The sequence below is a fragment of the Myripristis murdjan genome, chromosome 6 (assembly GCF_902150065.1).
Source record: "Myripristis murdjan chromosome 6, fMyrMur1.1, whole genome shotgun sequence".
NCBI classification, from domain to species: Eukaryota; Metazoa; Chordata; class Actinopteri; order Holocentriformes; family Holocentridae; genus Myripristis; species Myripristis murdjan.
The window spans coordinates 13589062-13605127 of record NC_043985.1 but is presented as its reverse complement, the minus strand read 5'-3'; the positions used below and the strand labels follow the sequence as shown (position 1 = coordinate 13605127).

The following is a 16066-nucleotide window of genomic DNA, read 5'->3' as shown; positions in this document are numbered from 1 at the left end:
GGGTCATTACGGCAGCGGGTTCCCCAGCAGATGAAGTGGTGAGTTTTGCGGTGAGTTTATGACACAGGAATGTCTATTTTAATAAGATGTTTCATTCCCTTCACTATTTCCCCACCTACACATTATCTTATTCTGTGCCAAATCATGTCTATCAGCAGAAATGTCAGCTGAAGGGGGAGTTGATCTAATTGGAGTCTATTTCAGGCGTCTTGAGAAGTCTGGGAGCTCCTGCAATGGAAAATCCATCCACACAAAACTTATGCCTATATCATCTGTCTCCCATATACCTGCATCATTTTGTTGTTGTATCTGATACAGTCGTGATTAAGCAGCTCAAGTGTTTTGCTGTAGTAGCATGTGGCTCTGGAGATATGAACATGTCTAAAGTTTCTAGAGAATCCGCAGGATTTGAGGCTCTATTCCTCCATGCCCTGCGGTAATTTGGCATTGGTGATGATGACTGTACCCTGCATGCAAGCTGAGCGGTTAGGGGTTCAGTGTCTTGCTCAAGGACACTTCGACGCGCTCTCCGGAGGAGCTGAGGATCCGATTACCAGACAACCACTCTGCCTCCGGAGCCATGCTTTCCCAATCAGGAAGAGATCAAGAGGGCACATCTACTAATTACGACGCCTTGCCCATGTGTCAGTCCAAACATGAGCCCATCTCATTCCCCTGGGATTAGATCTGAATCTTGGATGTAAACACCACACAGCAAATAATAATCTGCTCTGGCGGCGGCCCATAAATAATGCAGGAATCTTTCAGAGCGCAGACTGGAATTAATTGAATGACTTAGCCCCCTTGGATGATTTTGGAGGAGCACATCAAAGAAGTTTTTATATGGCCAGACACCTACATTTCAGGGAGGTTATAGCTCTCTATCAAATCTAGTGTTGGTGTTTTGTCCCTCGAGGCAGTTATTCAGAGTTTTCATCAAAATAGTATTGTTGCTTTTGAGATGAAAACTGTTGTTTGTGGTTTTGTACACAAGAAAGAAGCCATTCTCTCTCCAGCCCAGAGGGATGTATCAGAAAAACATGTCAATCCACAAGCCAAAAGGATTCAGTAACACTGAGGAAATCCCTAACATCCAAACAGAGAAGCATAATGCTCAGACTGAAGACAAAGATACAAGATCCAAAAGGATATTTTTTGTGCAAGTAATCCAAGATCTAGGTGTATTCAATCTCAGACAAACACTTTTGTTCCTCTTAGAACATGGCAGTGCAAATAGAGATGGATCCTGCTGGTGAATGACATTGTTACAAGGCTGGTCTCCAGGGTGGGTAAGAGGAACAGCAAACACCCTGCTGTCTGGATGAAAGAATAGGTGGTTGTCATCTATCTGCCTGGCAGACCCATCATGTAGGAGAGGAGGGAGGTGGAGGAGGAAGAGGGGGGAGGGCAAATGTGATTTAGCCCCTCTGATCCCTATTGGGACTCACGCAAAGGTGCCCCCCTCCCCCAGCTCAAATCCACATGGGACGTAGCGGGGAGCGTCGGGAATACAAATCGGGGTGAGGAGGGGGTTATAATCCCAGTGCTATCGTCATGATGACATAGGGGAGAGCGGGTTGCAGAGGGTGTTAATGTCAGATCAATAGAACAAAGCACTCTCACTTTGTGTAGCATCTAGTGCAGTGATATCTGCCACCATATCAGCTCACCGTCCCACAGGGAAATGGCCTCCTCAGGTTTATAGAAACAGTGGTGGAGAAATGATAGCCTTGTATTGGAAGGGGTGATTTCACCTTCATGGAGTAGGGGTTTTCAATTTCAGACGAAAGGCCCCTACCATTCAGACTCAAACAGAATGGTCCTAACAGATGTGTATGTGTGTTGGCAAACCATTCGTCAGCCATATGGAAATGTCACACAGTAATCATAAACAATTATCCTCCCCAGCTCTCAGACTGGCAGAAAAGGTCAAATTTACATAAAGACACAAAGGGTCTTGCCACTTACATTTAAAGAACAGATGCCCTGAAGCTCAGCAGACACTTAAAAATATCAGAAACTACATGATGGGTTCTTTTTCTAATACCTGCATGTAATATCCTTTACTCAACATAATGCCTCACTTGGAAGCTTGTTGACACTGAGGATCGCCATCCCTCATAGGAGCATCTGAGATGCAAATGTTCTGCTTTAGAAACCCCAGATTGATCGCAAACACACTGGAGGTAGACATAAAGCCAGTAATAAAACTGTTCAAACCAGGCTCTCTGTCCGGCAGTAAATCCAGGAGCTTGACTGAAAGGAGGCAAAATTGTCTAATGGATGGTGTGGCAGACATACTGCCGACACAGAATGAATCCACTGAGAATTGAATGAGGGACGGGGAGATGGAGGGAGGGCTGGAGATAGTAGGAGGGCAGGAGGGGGGTTTGGGGGGTGGAGTTCAGAAGGGCAGGAGGGCAGCTGCTGGTTTGGTGAAAATGATCACCAATAAACACATGGATAATGTGATTCTGTTTCCATGAAAACAAATAGCTAAGCCTCTTACAGGAGGCCCATGAAATCGAGGACTCCAGATGTAAGCAGCGAGTTCATAGGCTTACATGCTGTGCAGCAAAATGTAAGGCAATTCAACATATTTTGATATTTCTTAGCAGTTTGCTACTCTGAGTGGCCTTGAGAAATTACTAAACCTCTATTGCCCTTGTTTAATAAGAACAATTTCACCGAAGTCTTAAATTATTAAATTGTGTAAATTACTATTAAACCTACCTGGATGCTGGTGATTATGAGCTTACAGCATCACATAAGGTTTCAGTATCCACAGTGCATCACATGGTGTCTCTGATACTACGCTTACAGCCCTGTTGATCATTTCTTGCATCAGTGTAATTGCCTTTGCATCACTAGATGGCAGTAAAGTCAAGAGAGAAAACATGTCAAAATGTGAGCATGTTGATAAACTCTGATTCTTTATTCAAAAGACATAAGCACTATGAAAACATTATTGCTGGGGTGAAAGGCATGAGATCTTTTCTCATTCATTTTGACTGAAATAATACAGATATTATTTCAAACAACTGCGAGTAGATTCACATACTTTCACAAAACTCTTCTTGGGTGTAGGTTTCATTTTGCAAAGCTAAAAAAAAAAAAAATATATGGTCACCCCACTACACCCAAAACTCTGGATGAAGATTCCATTTTTAATTACTGCTATTATTAACTTGAAACACTCCCATGAGATAAACCCAAACAAATTCACCCAGGGAAAGGAATTAGTGAACCTGTCTGAACAGAAGGCAAAGTGTCCTTGCCAGAGGGAGAGAAGTATGTCCAAGAGACACCCACCAGACTTCCCCACTTCCTGACACCATTGCCGTGTGATAATGTACCAGATGGCAGGCTGCTCTCTTGCTATTACCCTGACAATATGACTGTAATGGAAATGGAAGTGCCACAAGTGAGCGCCAAAAAGAAGGAGCCCAACTGTCGTGTTCCATAAGGCCTTTCTATAGCTGGTTCACACCGAGGAGACTGTAGCAAGAGGAGGCTGTTGCGTGCACACTGCCTCCAGCCTCGACTCACCGCATGTGGTGTTGTCACTGCTCAATGTATGCTTGTGTGTGCATGTATGGTCTACATGTGTGTGCTGTTGCTGCAAATGTATGAATTTTTTTTTTTTTTTTTTGCCTGTTCCTGTCCATGCAAAGCAAAGCTGGAGGCAAGTGAGTTAAAAGTGCAGTATCTTAGCTGATATATTTTAAACTAAAGGAAGTTTAAAAAAAAAAATGTCAAATGATATATTAAAAATTCATTGTGTTGTTTGTAAAAACATAAACAAACTATTCACAGGAGGGAAGTGGGTCCCCAGGACACTGAAAAATTACCAACTCGCTTTTGTTTACAGTAACAAGCCCCCACAATTTTTTTCAGATAATATTTACTATTTTAAAAACCATCTGTTAAGCTTCTGTTGGATTTATAATGCCTCAAAATATTTTTTCCTTATTATAAAATGAGATAGAATAATTAAGTGAATTTTATGTACAGTAGGGCGCTGTGCCGATGTAAACAAATATCAAACCTACATCATGCACGTTTAATGATATTTTTTCCCTTTACCATTTCCTCTTCAGATCCATAGATCTAAATATATCCAAGGCATGTGCAACAGGAGGTGTTGGTAAAATTCCTATGCCAAAATACACACACACACACACACACACACACACACACACGTATATGTACAGAAGCCACATGCACACACATAGCTCATATACGCACATTTATGCTTACAGAACAGAAATGCACATGCATACACTCACCGACACTCATGTACACTTGCCTTCATGCACACACTAATAGCTTACAGTATTTCCTATAACAGTGAGGGTGTGACATTATAATCATCCTCGTGGAAGCTCATTTTTATCGTCACTGAATTGACTGAAGAGAAGCATAGAGAAATGACACATGATCGTTATGTTATGCAGTGAATCATTCATGATTACATTATGTGGCACTAAGCAGCCACCAGCTGAACACTAGTGTTTTTATGGCTCGCTGAATCCCATGCCTGTCAGAGCATCACTCATTTGGAAAAGGGTAATGACAATTTGAGTGAAGAGTCTCAAAACCAAAATTAAAGTGTATAATTATATTTATTTATTCATATTCATATTCCCAGTTGCTTGAATTTCATTCTTGCACTAAATGAAGAAACTTAAATAGAGAGATAAAGAAAGAGAAAGTATTTGTTAGTACAAATCTGCTCTTAAATACAAAACCATTTGCAATACTGTCACAAAAGAGTATGATTTTGGCAGTATATTCAACCGTCACAACTCAGAATAATAAAGTTCTGTACATCAATGGGTTATTGTGATTATACCTGACATATTATCATATTATACCAAAATGATGTAACTCTAGAAACAACGTTGCTGACATCCAAATCAAGAATACCATCAGAATTCAAACTCATATGCAACTTTCTGTTCAGTTAGTTACAGTACAATGTACACTGTGCACAGCAAGAAAAATGAAAGTATGTATATATGCTCTAAAAGCAGTCTATTTAATACAGCCCTATCAACAAGTTAAACCATTTCATGCACAATATTGCCTCTTAGGCTGCCTTATGAGCTCCTCATAAACTGCTTGTCCCTGTACAGTCAATTAAGGTGTATTTACAAATTCCACAAATATTCTACATATCTTAAAAAAAAAAAAACAACTTAAAACTTGATGCAAGTTAAGAAAAAAAAGAAATCTTGATCCCATCCAAAGGCCCTCAAGTGTAGTTAGTACAAGTGAACAGTTTTTGCCTAGAAGGAATTTATTAATGTATCAGCACACACACACACACACACACACACACACACACACACACACACACACACACGCACGCACACACACGCACACACAAACACACACACAGATGATACATACATTCATACACTGCTAAAATACAATCAGACACTTTTACAGATGAATGCAGACTTTGAAAATGCGCCGAACAAGTTTTAACAATGTTTCAGTCCGCTCCAATATGGGTGTGCTTTAGCTTCTTGGTGGAATCAAAGCTAATCCCGTATCTCAAGGCATTGGGAAGCTTCTGTAAAAAAAAAGCTGACGACATGAATTATTCCTCCCTTTATAGAGTCCTCTTCTCCAGCTTCTTCCACACATCCATCCCGGGGTGCGACTTCTCCAGTCCTAGTACTGTCTCTGTTCCAGTCACTGAACTCTGGGAAGTGTTTTTTCTTTGTGTGTGTGTGTGTCTGTGTGTGTGGGTGTGTGTGTGTGTGTGTGTGTGTGTGTGTCTGTGTGTGTGTGAACATGCTGGAAGTAAATCAGTGTTCTGAAGAAAAGGCACTACTTGCTGAAGGCCACCCAGCACCAGACATAAAACCAAGACTTGCACACAAGCCGCTACACCCTAAGGCTCTCCCACACTGGCCTACTGTGGATCAAGCTCATGTGAGGTGCTACCAATCAGAGGCGGTCACATGCAAAGGTCATCAGGGCTGTGAAAAATGATGCGACATGCAGCATTGCAGCTTCGTCCATCACAGGTGGGCTTGTAGCATTCGACAGACTGGTGACAGGTGAGAATGTAGCAATGCAGAAATGGACAAAATCTTGTGTATGCTATGTGCACTGCTCCAAAAGTCAGTTTACATATTCTTATAGACACTGTACATTATCTCCTTTGTGCACTGTAGATACATGATGGAATTACATTATTAAATACAGCTTCCTGTACAAGTTTCTGTCTTGGAAAAATACATGGAGAAATAGATACTGATGACTCTATTACCTTAATAAGCAATATGACCAATAAACAAAGAATATTGTTCAGGCACGCACTGTATAGTCCATAAAAGATTTCTGGTAACAATGCATGTTAAATAATGTTATCTTAAAGTGTTAATGAATAAAGGATTGCAGGTCATATCAGAGTTTTCATGCACTTTTAGAATCAGATGTCCAGTTCAGCTACTATATAAATGCTGTTTGGGCTATAATGAGCCACGTTTCCAAACCTCTCCGTAAACATTTCCACGTGACAACATACACTCCTCCAGACTTGTTGCCACTTTGTAAAAGTATATCATGCATGACACTGGGGATGGATGTGATTATAAAACCATGCAGTGATGGGATTGCCCTGTCAATAGAGGTTGGTTGGCGGGTGGGGGGGTAGAGCCGTCAGTGCAGTGCCTCCTACTGGTCTGTGAGACTGACCAGCTACACAAAAGAGTTCAAGGAAATCATGGCATTAATAGGGGAGGGGGCCTCTGAGCTTTCGTGGCCCTCAGCAGTGTCCCTGCTGGTACTCTTTCCGCTATACTGGCCGATAAATGAGCCATCCTCGTTGAATTGTCCGTCTCCTCCTTCCCCGTAGCCAACTAAACTGTCGTCACTGTCATCTCTCTTTACCGTCCCATTGGACGGTGTGCGGCTCCCTTTTAACGGTTTATGGTCCTCATTGTCACTGAAGGAGAAAATAACATGCAGGTGTTACAGGTGAAATGATATGATAGATGCAATAAGGAGATTAGTGATCACTTTTTTTAGATGGAGCACTGAAATACCAATGCTTTTACCACAACCTATGTTTGGCACAGTAGGTAATGGTAATTGTTGCTGAGTGATTTTTATTTTTTCTATCAAAAGTCTTTTTTTTTTTTTAATTTCTAATATTTCAAAATTTAAACTCGGCATCTTTCACTAAATCCATTCCGGTCTGCTGTACAAGAGGCAAATTTGAAATTGGTTTGCTCCATGTCTAAAAAATGGTAGCTGTGAAGGATTAGTTGGTTTCCATCAGGCAACAGGGGAATATAGCTCAAGCAATCATACTCCGTTCAAATTCCCCCTGAAACCAAACATGATGTGGTAAACGTGTTGTTTGACATAAGCACTTTCCCTAGACACAGGTTGTGATGAAAAACAGAAAATCCAAGGCAATGATGTGAATAAAACATGAAAAGCGAGGCTTCAGCCAACATCCCCCAAAGCAAGCATGATAATCACAAGTTGGCAAAATGCATGAAGAATCTGCAAAGAAAAATTTCTTTGGACATCAATTAGTCAACATTCCACAACCATGAGCTGAACATCAATGAGACAAGATCATAAAGCCATCATAATGCTGAAATGTTGCAAGTTCTTAAGTCTTACAATAAAAGGCATATAATATGCATCATATATAGTAGTTTATATTCATTTTATCAGGGAAAAAGCACACTATAGCTTTAGAAATGCTACACACAGTGTAACCACTGATAAGTGACTTAGAAGCATTAAATCTGACATACTATAAAAGATAACTCTATGTACTTCACATGACACTATTATGAAGGCTTTACGGTCAAATATTACACTCGATGACAGCAGTGAAAACCTGGGATGGTTATACAGCAAGCATTTTTCTCCACAGCGGCAGTGACTTGACTATGCACTGATCCTCCTCACATGCTGGGCTTATAATATCACACGCCGCCCCCAACCCCTGAGCCTTACCTTTCCCTGAGATCTACACCCTTGCATAAACGGAGCGCTGTATGAACAAAGTGATCAGATACAGAGATCCAGCCGAGATCCCACACATCACGACCGTCACTCTTAGGGAGGATTAAGATGTGCACACACGCTACAGAAGGCTTTATGGAAGTGTGGGGCTTTGATAGAGTACACATGCTTTACGGCATTTGAGCTACATAACACAGTCTGGACTGGTGCCCTCCTACAGTCAAACAAGAACAGCTCAGTTGCGTTGACGTCTGCCTTTATTGACATAAGGTTCCATTTAAGGAAACGGCATGGATATAAAGTAGGCTATGCTTTCACAAAGGCACTATAATATTGTACACTGCCTTGTGACTTATTGTCTACTGTGTTATTTGAATTGATGTCCACAGGAGAGGAGGCCATGTGGTGTAAACAAGGTCCCTCATGCTATGATCACAAACTAAATGGGGTTATAAGAATGGCTACTGGCCTGGTATAAACAGCATTAATCCGCACTAGTACACTCAGTGATGATTGTTTCCCTCAAACATGCCGATAATTTCATATTAGAGCCATATACATCTATATACTGAGTATTTATATATTCATAATTTCATTCAACACATTATTGCCTACAGCAAATGTCATATATCGGGTCTTCACACCATGCATATCACATATATATCGATATGTATTTATCACAGCATAAAATCCATATAACAGATTTATGTATACATAATACAAAAAAGTAATATCAAATATAAAAGCAAAACCATCTTATAAATTGACATATAGAAAAGAATATTCAAAAATGCTAGCTATACATAAGTAAAGTGCTTATTTTTTCTTTATTCTGCGTGCGATTGGAGAAGCAGCCTAGGAAGAAGATGCTAGCAAGCGTAGCTAGATAACTGTTGTTACTTAGCAGGGATGGTGGTTTCAAATGGTTTTCGGTAACATCGGGGTTTTGTATGTAAGTAAGTAAGCAGCAACACACTCAGCAAGGTGTTAATTCTCTATGTACTGTACATACAACGCATATGAGTAGCTTATTAGTTGGAATGGGATTCGATGCTTTGGGCCAGCTTAGAATGTTGCCGATGAATCTAGCTTATTTGTCCTGACGGGCTTATTTAAAGTTGTAAAGTACCCAAACCCCTGATCCCTAGAACCTGAAGAATCCTGCTTCTCAAATGACACCACGCTGTCATATCAAGCACACAAAATATGTAGTCCAACACGCACAAATAGTAGACCTATGTCCCATCCATGACGTCACAGAACCCAGAAAACAAGAGAAAATGTATTGTGCTTTACTGTGTGTAGAAGTTCAGAGAGCAGGGTGGGCACTTCTTCTCATTAGGATTTTCTGTGATCGGTGGTCCTGGGCATTTACTGGAGGTCAGCTGTAAGGTTTGGGAGGAGGAGGAGGAGGAGGAGGAGGGGAGGGCGAGTGCTGCGCTCCAGCCCAGCCAGTGGGAGCAGGTCTGGGAGGAAAGCAGGGACGAGGCAAGGGTTCATGGGTAAAGGGGCTCTGGGTGCTCCAGAGGCCAGAGTCACTTTCTCTCACCTGTATTCCCCAAAAGTACAGTCATCGTCTTTCATGGGCTGGAACTCTGGGTCTGTATGTGCGTCTTCTTTTTCTTTCACTGGAGAGAAGAGATGAGGCGAAATTTGAGATAACTGAGAAAAGCAGAGGAAGTGGAGAATGGGCGCAGTGCTCAAAAATGACCTGAATAATTTGCCCCCACCGAGGAAAAAAAAACAAAAAACAAGGAAACAATTTTGCAACAACAAAAAAGAAAATGTAATGAAAAAAGAAAGAAAAGGATCTCACAATGAGCAAAAAACAAAAAAAAAAAGAGAAAATTACTAGAAATTTTTTTTTCTTGTAATATAATTTTTTAATAATTTTCTCTCCTTGTAATTTTCAGGTCATTTTCTTGTAACTGTTTTTCATTTCCTAATTTCTTGCTGATTTCCAGGTGATTCCTTGCTAAGTTGCTCAGAGCATCTTTCCCCATGTTTTTGAAAGAAATCAAGTTAAGTTGCTCAGGTTACATCGGGTTAAATGCTTGGGAAAGGTGCGCGACACCTTCAACTTAACCACAAGAAATTCGACATCAATCCAGGTTTGAAAGGGTTAATGTTTTAAATTGAATGTAATGTTAAAAGTTGCGATATTTAAAACTAATATTTCATACAGTAACTTTAAACAGTGTTAAACCGTGTTACACAAGACCATTTGAGTCTTGTTCAAATCTAATTTAATGAAATGTCTACATTTGAAGTGTTTTATGTGCTTGTGCTCCACTCACCAGGGTATTTACCACCCTTATTCCTCTGGATGAAGCAGATAATAAGGAGGATCAGGATGAGGAGAGCAATGGCACACATGAGGCCAATGAACCAGCCCTGAGTGGCGATGTCCACCTGTCTGCTAGCCACAGCTGGCCAGAGGAGAGGAAGATGGAATATTAATAAATGGCCTTGTGTCATTTCCCCGTGGAAGAACTGGTGAAAATCTAGAGAAATCATTATCCACAATTATGTGGTAAATAAGCATGTAACATCAACTCAAAGTTGAAAAAAAAAAAAAATTCTAGCCTCCTTGAAGTATCTGCTAATTAGGCGTTTCAGTTTAAGAGTGGATTAAAATTGCACATTGTCACTGAAAAGGATGTTAGAGAAGTTAGACAGCTCAGTGGATGAAGCTAACAGTGAGTTGAAACATTACTGAAGCCACATTAGTACACAATCTAAGATGAAGAGCATCTTAAAATAATCATTCTGTCTCACAAATGCACGCGCACACACACACACACACACACACACACATAAGTTAACGACAATAGGGGGTTAAATTAGGTTGAATATTAAAACACATTAAACACATCCTCTATATGATGAATACAACCACCTTCTCTAATTACCAAATCTACAACACTGGATTTCTTTAATTACACTGAAATTCAACCACATAGTCATGCACGCCACTACACGCTGTGTCTACATCACTACAGCACATGTCTGGAGTACAGAGCCACAACAGATCTGTTAAGCCCATGCTCGACCACGTTACAGATACAGAATGGCACAAACTACACATTCTACACACGACACAGGGCCAGGCCAGGCCAGGCCAGGCCAGGCTGAGGTGGAGGCGACCGCCCAGGAACTGCCTCACCTGGGACCTTGACCACTTGCTCGTCGGAGTGGTGGGGCACTTGGTCGGAGTGACCTTTGGCCACCAAACGCACCCTATAGGAGAGGCCCTCCTTTAAGCCCTTCAGCATATAGTTCTGAGAGCCGTTCACAAACTCTTTCTGCCACTCCTCTTCACCTTCACCTGTGAGAGGGACGTTCATGAGGAGAGGCACTTTTCAGCGAGGCAACACAACTTCAAATGAGCCATGGAGATCATGCAGAAATAGTTTTATCCATGGTTCACTGTGAACTATCTGGTTGAAATAACAACTAATAACTACAACTGCAGTTATCTATATTAGACTGAGTTAAATCTAGTCCATGTCTATGGAATTATGGAGTTCTACACATAAATTAGGTCTACAAATTACAATAGATGTGGCGACCTAACAGAATTAAGGATGTGACCAAATTATGAAATGACTGATGATCACAAGATTATGATTTGGATGACAGCATTTGCTAATTTACTTGAATTCATGGTTATGATAATTCCTGCTTGAATTCATTAAACAGTAGGTGTGAGAGAACCATACTACAAAATCAGGGTTTTTCCTCCTCACTGCAGGTGGTTAAAAAAAATAAAGACAGCACTTCAATCAAAACCAATTGGTACAGGACAAATAAATGTTTGTGCTGCTTTGAACAATATTCATCCATGTAAGTTCCAGCAAACTTGTGGGAAATACAGAGCTCTAGTCAATAACAGGAACGAGTGATTAACAATCCAATCACAAAGAGTTTGGTGTATCACATCTGGGCCCACACTGGCAAGAGCCAAAATCAGTGTGACTGCCACTATTTATATACACCTGCACAAGCCAATACTGAAGTAGGAGTCTCTTGCCACCTATGTAGACGTGGTAGAAATAAAAGCAAATGGCTTACTGTTTTCTACTATGTATTCAACATAAACATTTTTCTCCGGGCCCCAGTACTCCCAACTGATCAGGGCCCCATCCTCTCCCACCGAAGTGGTAATGTTCCAAAAAGTTGGAGTCACAGGCCGCGCTGAGCACACAAGAGAAAAGACAACCATAAAGCTTTTTCTGCGTTGATAAAAGGACAAAACTGATAACTGGCAATTAATTGATTTTTTGTGCTACACCGTAAAAGCATGGTCACCTCTTTGCCATCACTCAATCTCTTATGAAGAGTAGTTATTTGATTTTCCTACACTTGTCTGTCAGTAAGCCAAATAATTTCAGATCAAGAGAGTAAAGTAAACTAAACAATATACAATGCTAATCAGTAAATCAGATTCAGGAAGAAATCAGATACATTGTATACTAAGATCACAGCAGTATCTGTACCCTTGTGATGTGGATGGTGTGCAGGAGGTCGTGCGATGGGATGGGAGGGTTGGGTGCTCCCTGTAAACGACATGGAGAAGGGTAAAGACCGCACCACACACACATACACAGACAGAGACACACAGACACAAACACACAGCAAGGAACAAACCACAGGCAGAGATGCCGCAGACGGTTAAGTGATTATACACAGTGCAGTCTATTCATCGGCGTGCCAAGCAAACCCATGCCATGCAGAGGGAAGCATCATCAGACATGGACAATCATCAGCAGCCACCATGGAAAAGGTGAGAAGGGGTCAAAGTTGCCAAAGGCACAGTGAGAACGTGCAACAGAGCGCTTTGAAAAGACTCATCTGGTTTTATCACATAACACCAAAAAGACACATGTCACACAGTATCTAGACCTCATGTGGCATTTAACTTTACCAAGCTTTGAACTCAGTGTGTTGAGCTGGCAGGCTGCACGGTTTGATAGAGGCTCGGGAAATTGTTCAAAGAGGAGGAGTGCATGCTTGCAGTGGGTTTCAAGGCTAGTTGTATTTGTAAAGCATGCACACTTTAGCTACCACTGGTACCTTCGCCCACATCTATTTCATGCTGTGGTATTAGGGCTTGTAGAGAGAAAAAGGACACAAAGACACAACATACAGGACAGGGGTCATCATACAATGGCCCCCCTGCCCCGTGCCACTGTAACCGAGACATTTACGTGGTCATGCTGTGTAATGTAATACGGGATTAAAAACAAGTTGACAGTGACTATGACAACCCCAATGATTGATGCAAGTTGCCTGGTGAGTATTTTTAGTTATTTACTTATTTTTTCATGTGTGATGTTCGGTGTCTGACACATTGCTGCTTGAATTTTGGCACCATTAGGCCTGTTGGTGGCACTATGGCGGGCCAGTCATTTCATTTTGTGGACACTGGATATCAATAGCCTGGCATCACCAGATCAGTTCTCAAATATAAATTAGTATGGAACCTCTCAGTTCATTCCTGATTATCAACAGTCACAGACCAAAATGTCACTGGAAACAATTGGATAGACCTGCAACCAATCAGCGCAGCAAAACATGTGATGTAGCGCTGAGTGACCGTTGAGCCTAAAAGATGCTTCTCTTTTAGACACAGTATAAAGCCCGCTCCATATTATATAAACGGTTGTGACTGGCCCAACCTGGGCCAGGTCGGCTGGAAATCTGTCTGAATGGGAGGGGGACAAGATCGATCTGCTAGAGCAAATGCCCTGAGCTTGCAGATTTGTCATGTTCACAGGCTAGGATATGAATGTAAAAACTTCATTCAGCAAAAGTTAATCAGATTTGATCTAGCAGTGTCCAAGATATTAAAGATTGCTGCCATGCTGGCCTAGTGGTGGTACTGTAGTGGGCCAATCCAATTTATAGTCAAAATGCTAGACCTCAATGTGAAAATCCATCATTCCACCAAGTTTGGTCCAAAACAATCCAGCAGGACAGAGGCTGAGAAATCATGTGTGGTCAGACCAACAGACAAACAAATGAACAAATGAACACAGGCTCATCCATGAGCTTCGACTGTGGGGGACAATAAACTGTAATGTCCAAGTGGGGGTGACACAACTATGGGTCAAATTATATAACAATGCAACTGGATCACATTCAGTACCACTACACATGGAGTGTTCATGTGAAGTGGCATGGCATACGTATATCACGCTATGGAAAAATATTGTGCAATATACTCATCGGTGCACTCAGTAAGAACATTGTGCACACACAGTTCACATGACAATATTCTGTCTAAACAGTAACCACTGAAAAACATAAGACCATACTTCACAAAAAAACAACAACAGCATTTTGTTTGGAGGAGCATTACTCACTGGTAACTGCTATAGCTCTATGGATAAATGGCATGATTAGACTATCTTCCCTAAAACATATAGCAATAAGTCATACTAATGTAGTAAAATAGCCATCTCACTCCCATCTGCAAGAAGCATGCCAACTGTTTAGGTCATTTCCCTCTAGCCATCTATATTTCACAACTTACCTTCATCCATGATGGTGACAGCTTCCTGTGAAATGGCTGGGCCTGCTCCCCTGACTGTTTTTGCATTCAAATAAAACTTGTAGCGAGTGCTGTACTTGAGGTTGGGCAATGTGATGGAGGTCTCATTGGCAGGCAAGGCCAACTCCTTCACTGGGCCCAGTTCATTGGAGTTATTGACTATAGGAGTGAAGGACGGGTGACAAAGGAAATGGGGTGATAGAGTGATGGGATGGGGTGGAAGAGGTGAGGATTGTAGGTAGGGTTGGAGTATCATCATGAGAAAGGTGGGAGAAAAAGAGTCAGGAGCAAAGAGATGTAGAGTTAAGGAACAGAAGGTAGGAAAAAAGGTTGATTTATTAAATTGTGCTGTTGTAAATCTCGGAATTAATTTAATTTATTTTAAGTATTGTTCTCCTAACCAAAATGACAGTACAAAGCAACATGCAAATGAAGGACATACAAAACTACAGACTACATGAAAAAAGTGACCCTGGAAGTTGTCTTATGACCTAAGTCAACACTATTCAAACATACATTGCAAGTCCATACAAACTCTTCATGCCTGGTAGCCTATATGTAGCAGTGTGTGTCTACATATATATATGTGTATATACATATAAACATATATATATATATATATATATATATATATATATATATATATATATATATATATATATATATATATATATATATATATATATTGCCATTGTCTTATAGTCAAAGGCTCACCTGGCTGATATCTGAGGACGTAGCCAGTGAGACGTCCATTTCGGTCATGGGGGGCAGCCCACTCAAGAGTTAGAGAGTCCAGGTTGGGGTTGGTGATTATCAGAGAAGATGGAGCCCCTGGGACTGCAGAGATGATAAATAAATAGGAACTACTTAGATCATCTTCATAACTCAGAATCCTACAAAACACTGAAAGGCAGTGACACAGTCAAAGGCCCTTCAACATTCTGATTAAATTCTGATTAAATGCAAAGAAAGAAAGTGAAAAAGGAAGATAAAAAAGAAAGAATGTATGCATCCTCATACCTCCCTCTGGAGTCTCAAACTGCTGGCTGGGGCTGGGTGGGCCCTCTCCTTTGCCATTAAAAACCCTGACATGGAATGAATAGAGACTGAAGGGGTGCAGGCCAGGCAGCATGCCATGGCTGTGGTTTCCACTGAAGGTCATGATATGCTTCTCCTCATGATGGGGGTTGTGCTTGTGGAGGCTGCGCTCTCTCCCGTAGTACACCTAGAAGGTACAGACAGAACATAAATTGTGCGCTCTGTGTTTGTGTGCATATTACAGGGGGTGGGATTTGCATGTTACACTGCATGTGGTGCATCAAACCTTGTATCCCTTGAGATGTCCCCGAATTGCCTTGACTGGAACAGGATCCCAGTGCACCTCTGCCAGAGTGCTGTTTACTACCATGACCAGGACATTTTCTGGAGCTGCCACTGGTACTACAAGATAGACAAGGAACAAAACTCAAGATTAAGCAGCTAAATACAAGAGGCAACATCCTGAAT

The 16066-nt window shown here is 41.2% G+C and overlaps 1 protein-coding gene across 1 annotated transcript in view; it reads right to left on the bottom strand.

Moving 5' to 3' along the window:
• Positions 1–4606: 4606 nt before the first annotated feature.
• Positions 4607–16066, bottom strand: part of LOC115360611 (neuronal cell adhesion molecule-like) — a 41443-nt gene continuing 29983 nt past the window's right edge. The window contains exons 22-31 of the mRNA XM_030053605.1: positions 15885–16000; positions 15581–15785; positions 15275–15397; positions 14543–14719; positions 12504–12563; positions 12079–12201; positions 11171–11332; positions 10302–10433; positions 9554–9632; positions 4607–6964 (exon numbers count right to left, since the gene is read on the bottom strand). Coding sequence (XP_029909465.1) covers positions 6718–6964; positions 9554–9632; positions 10302–10433; positions 11171–11332; positions 12079–12201; positions 12504–12563; positions 14543–14719; positions 15275–15397; positions 15581–15785; positions 15885–16000 — 1424 coding nt within the window. The 3' untranslated portion in view covers positions 4607–6717. The remainder of the gene's footprint in view (positions 6965–9553; positions 9633–10301; positions 10434–11170; positions 11333–12078; positions 12202–12503; positions 12564–14542; positions 14720–15274; positions 15398–15580; positions 15786–15884; positions 16001–16066) is intronic.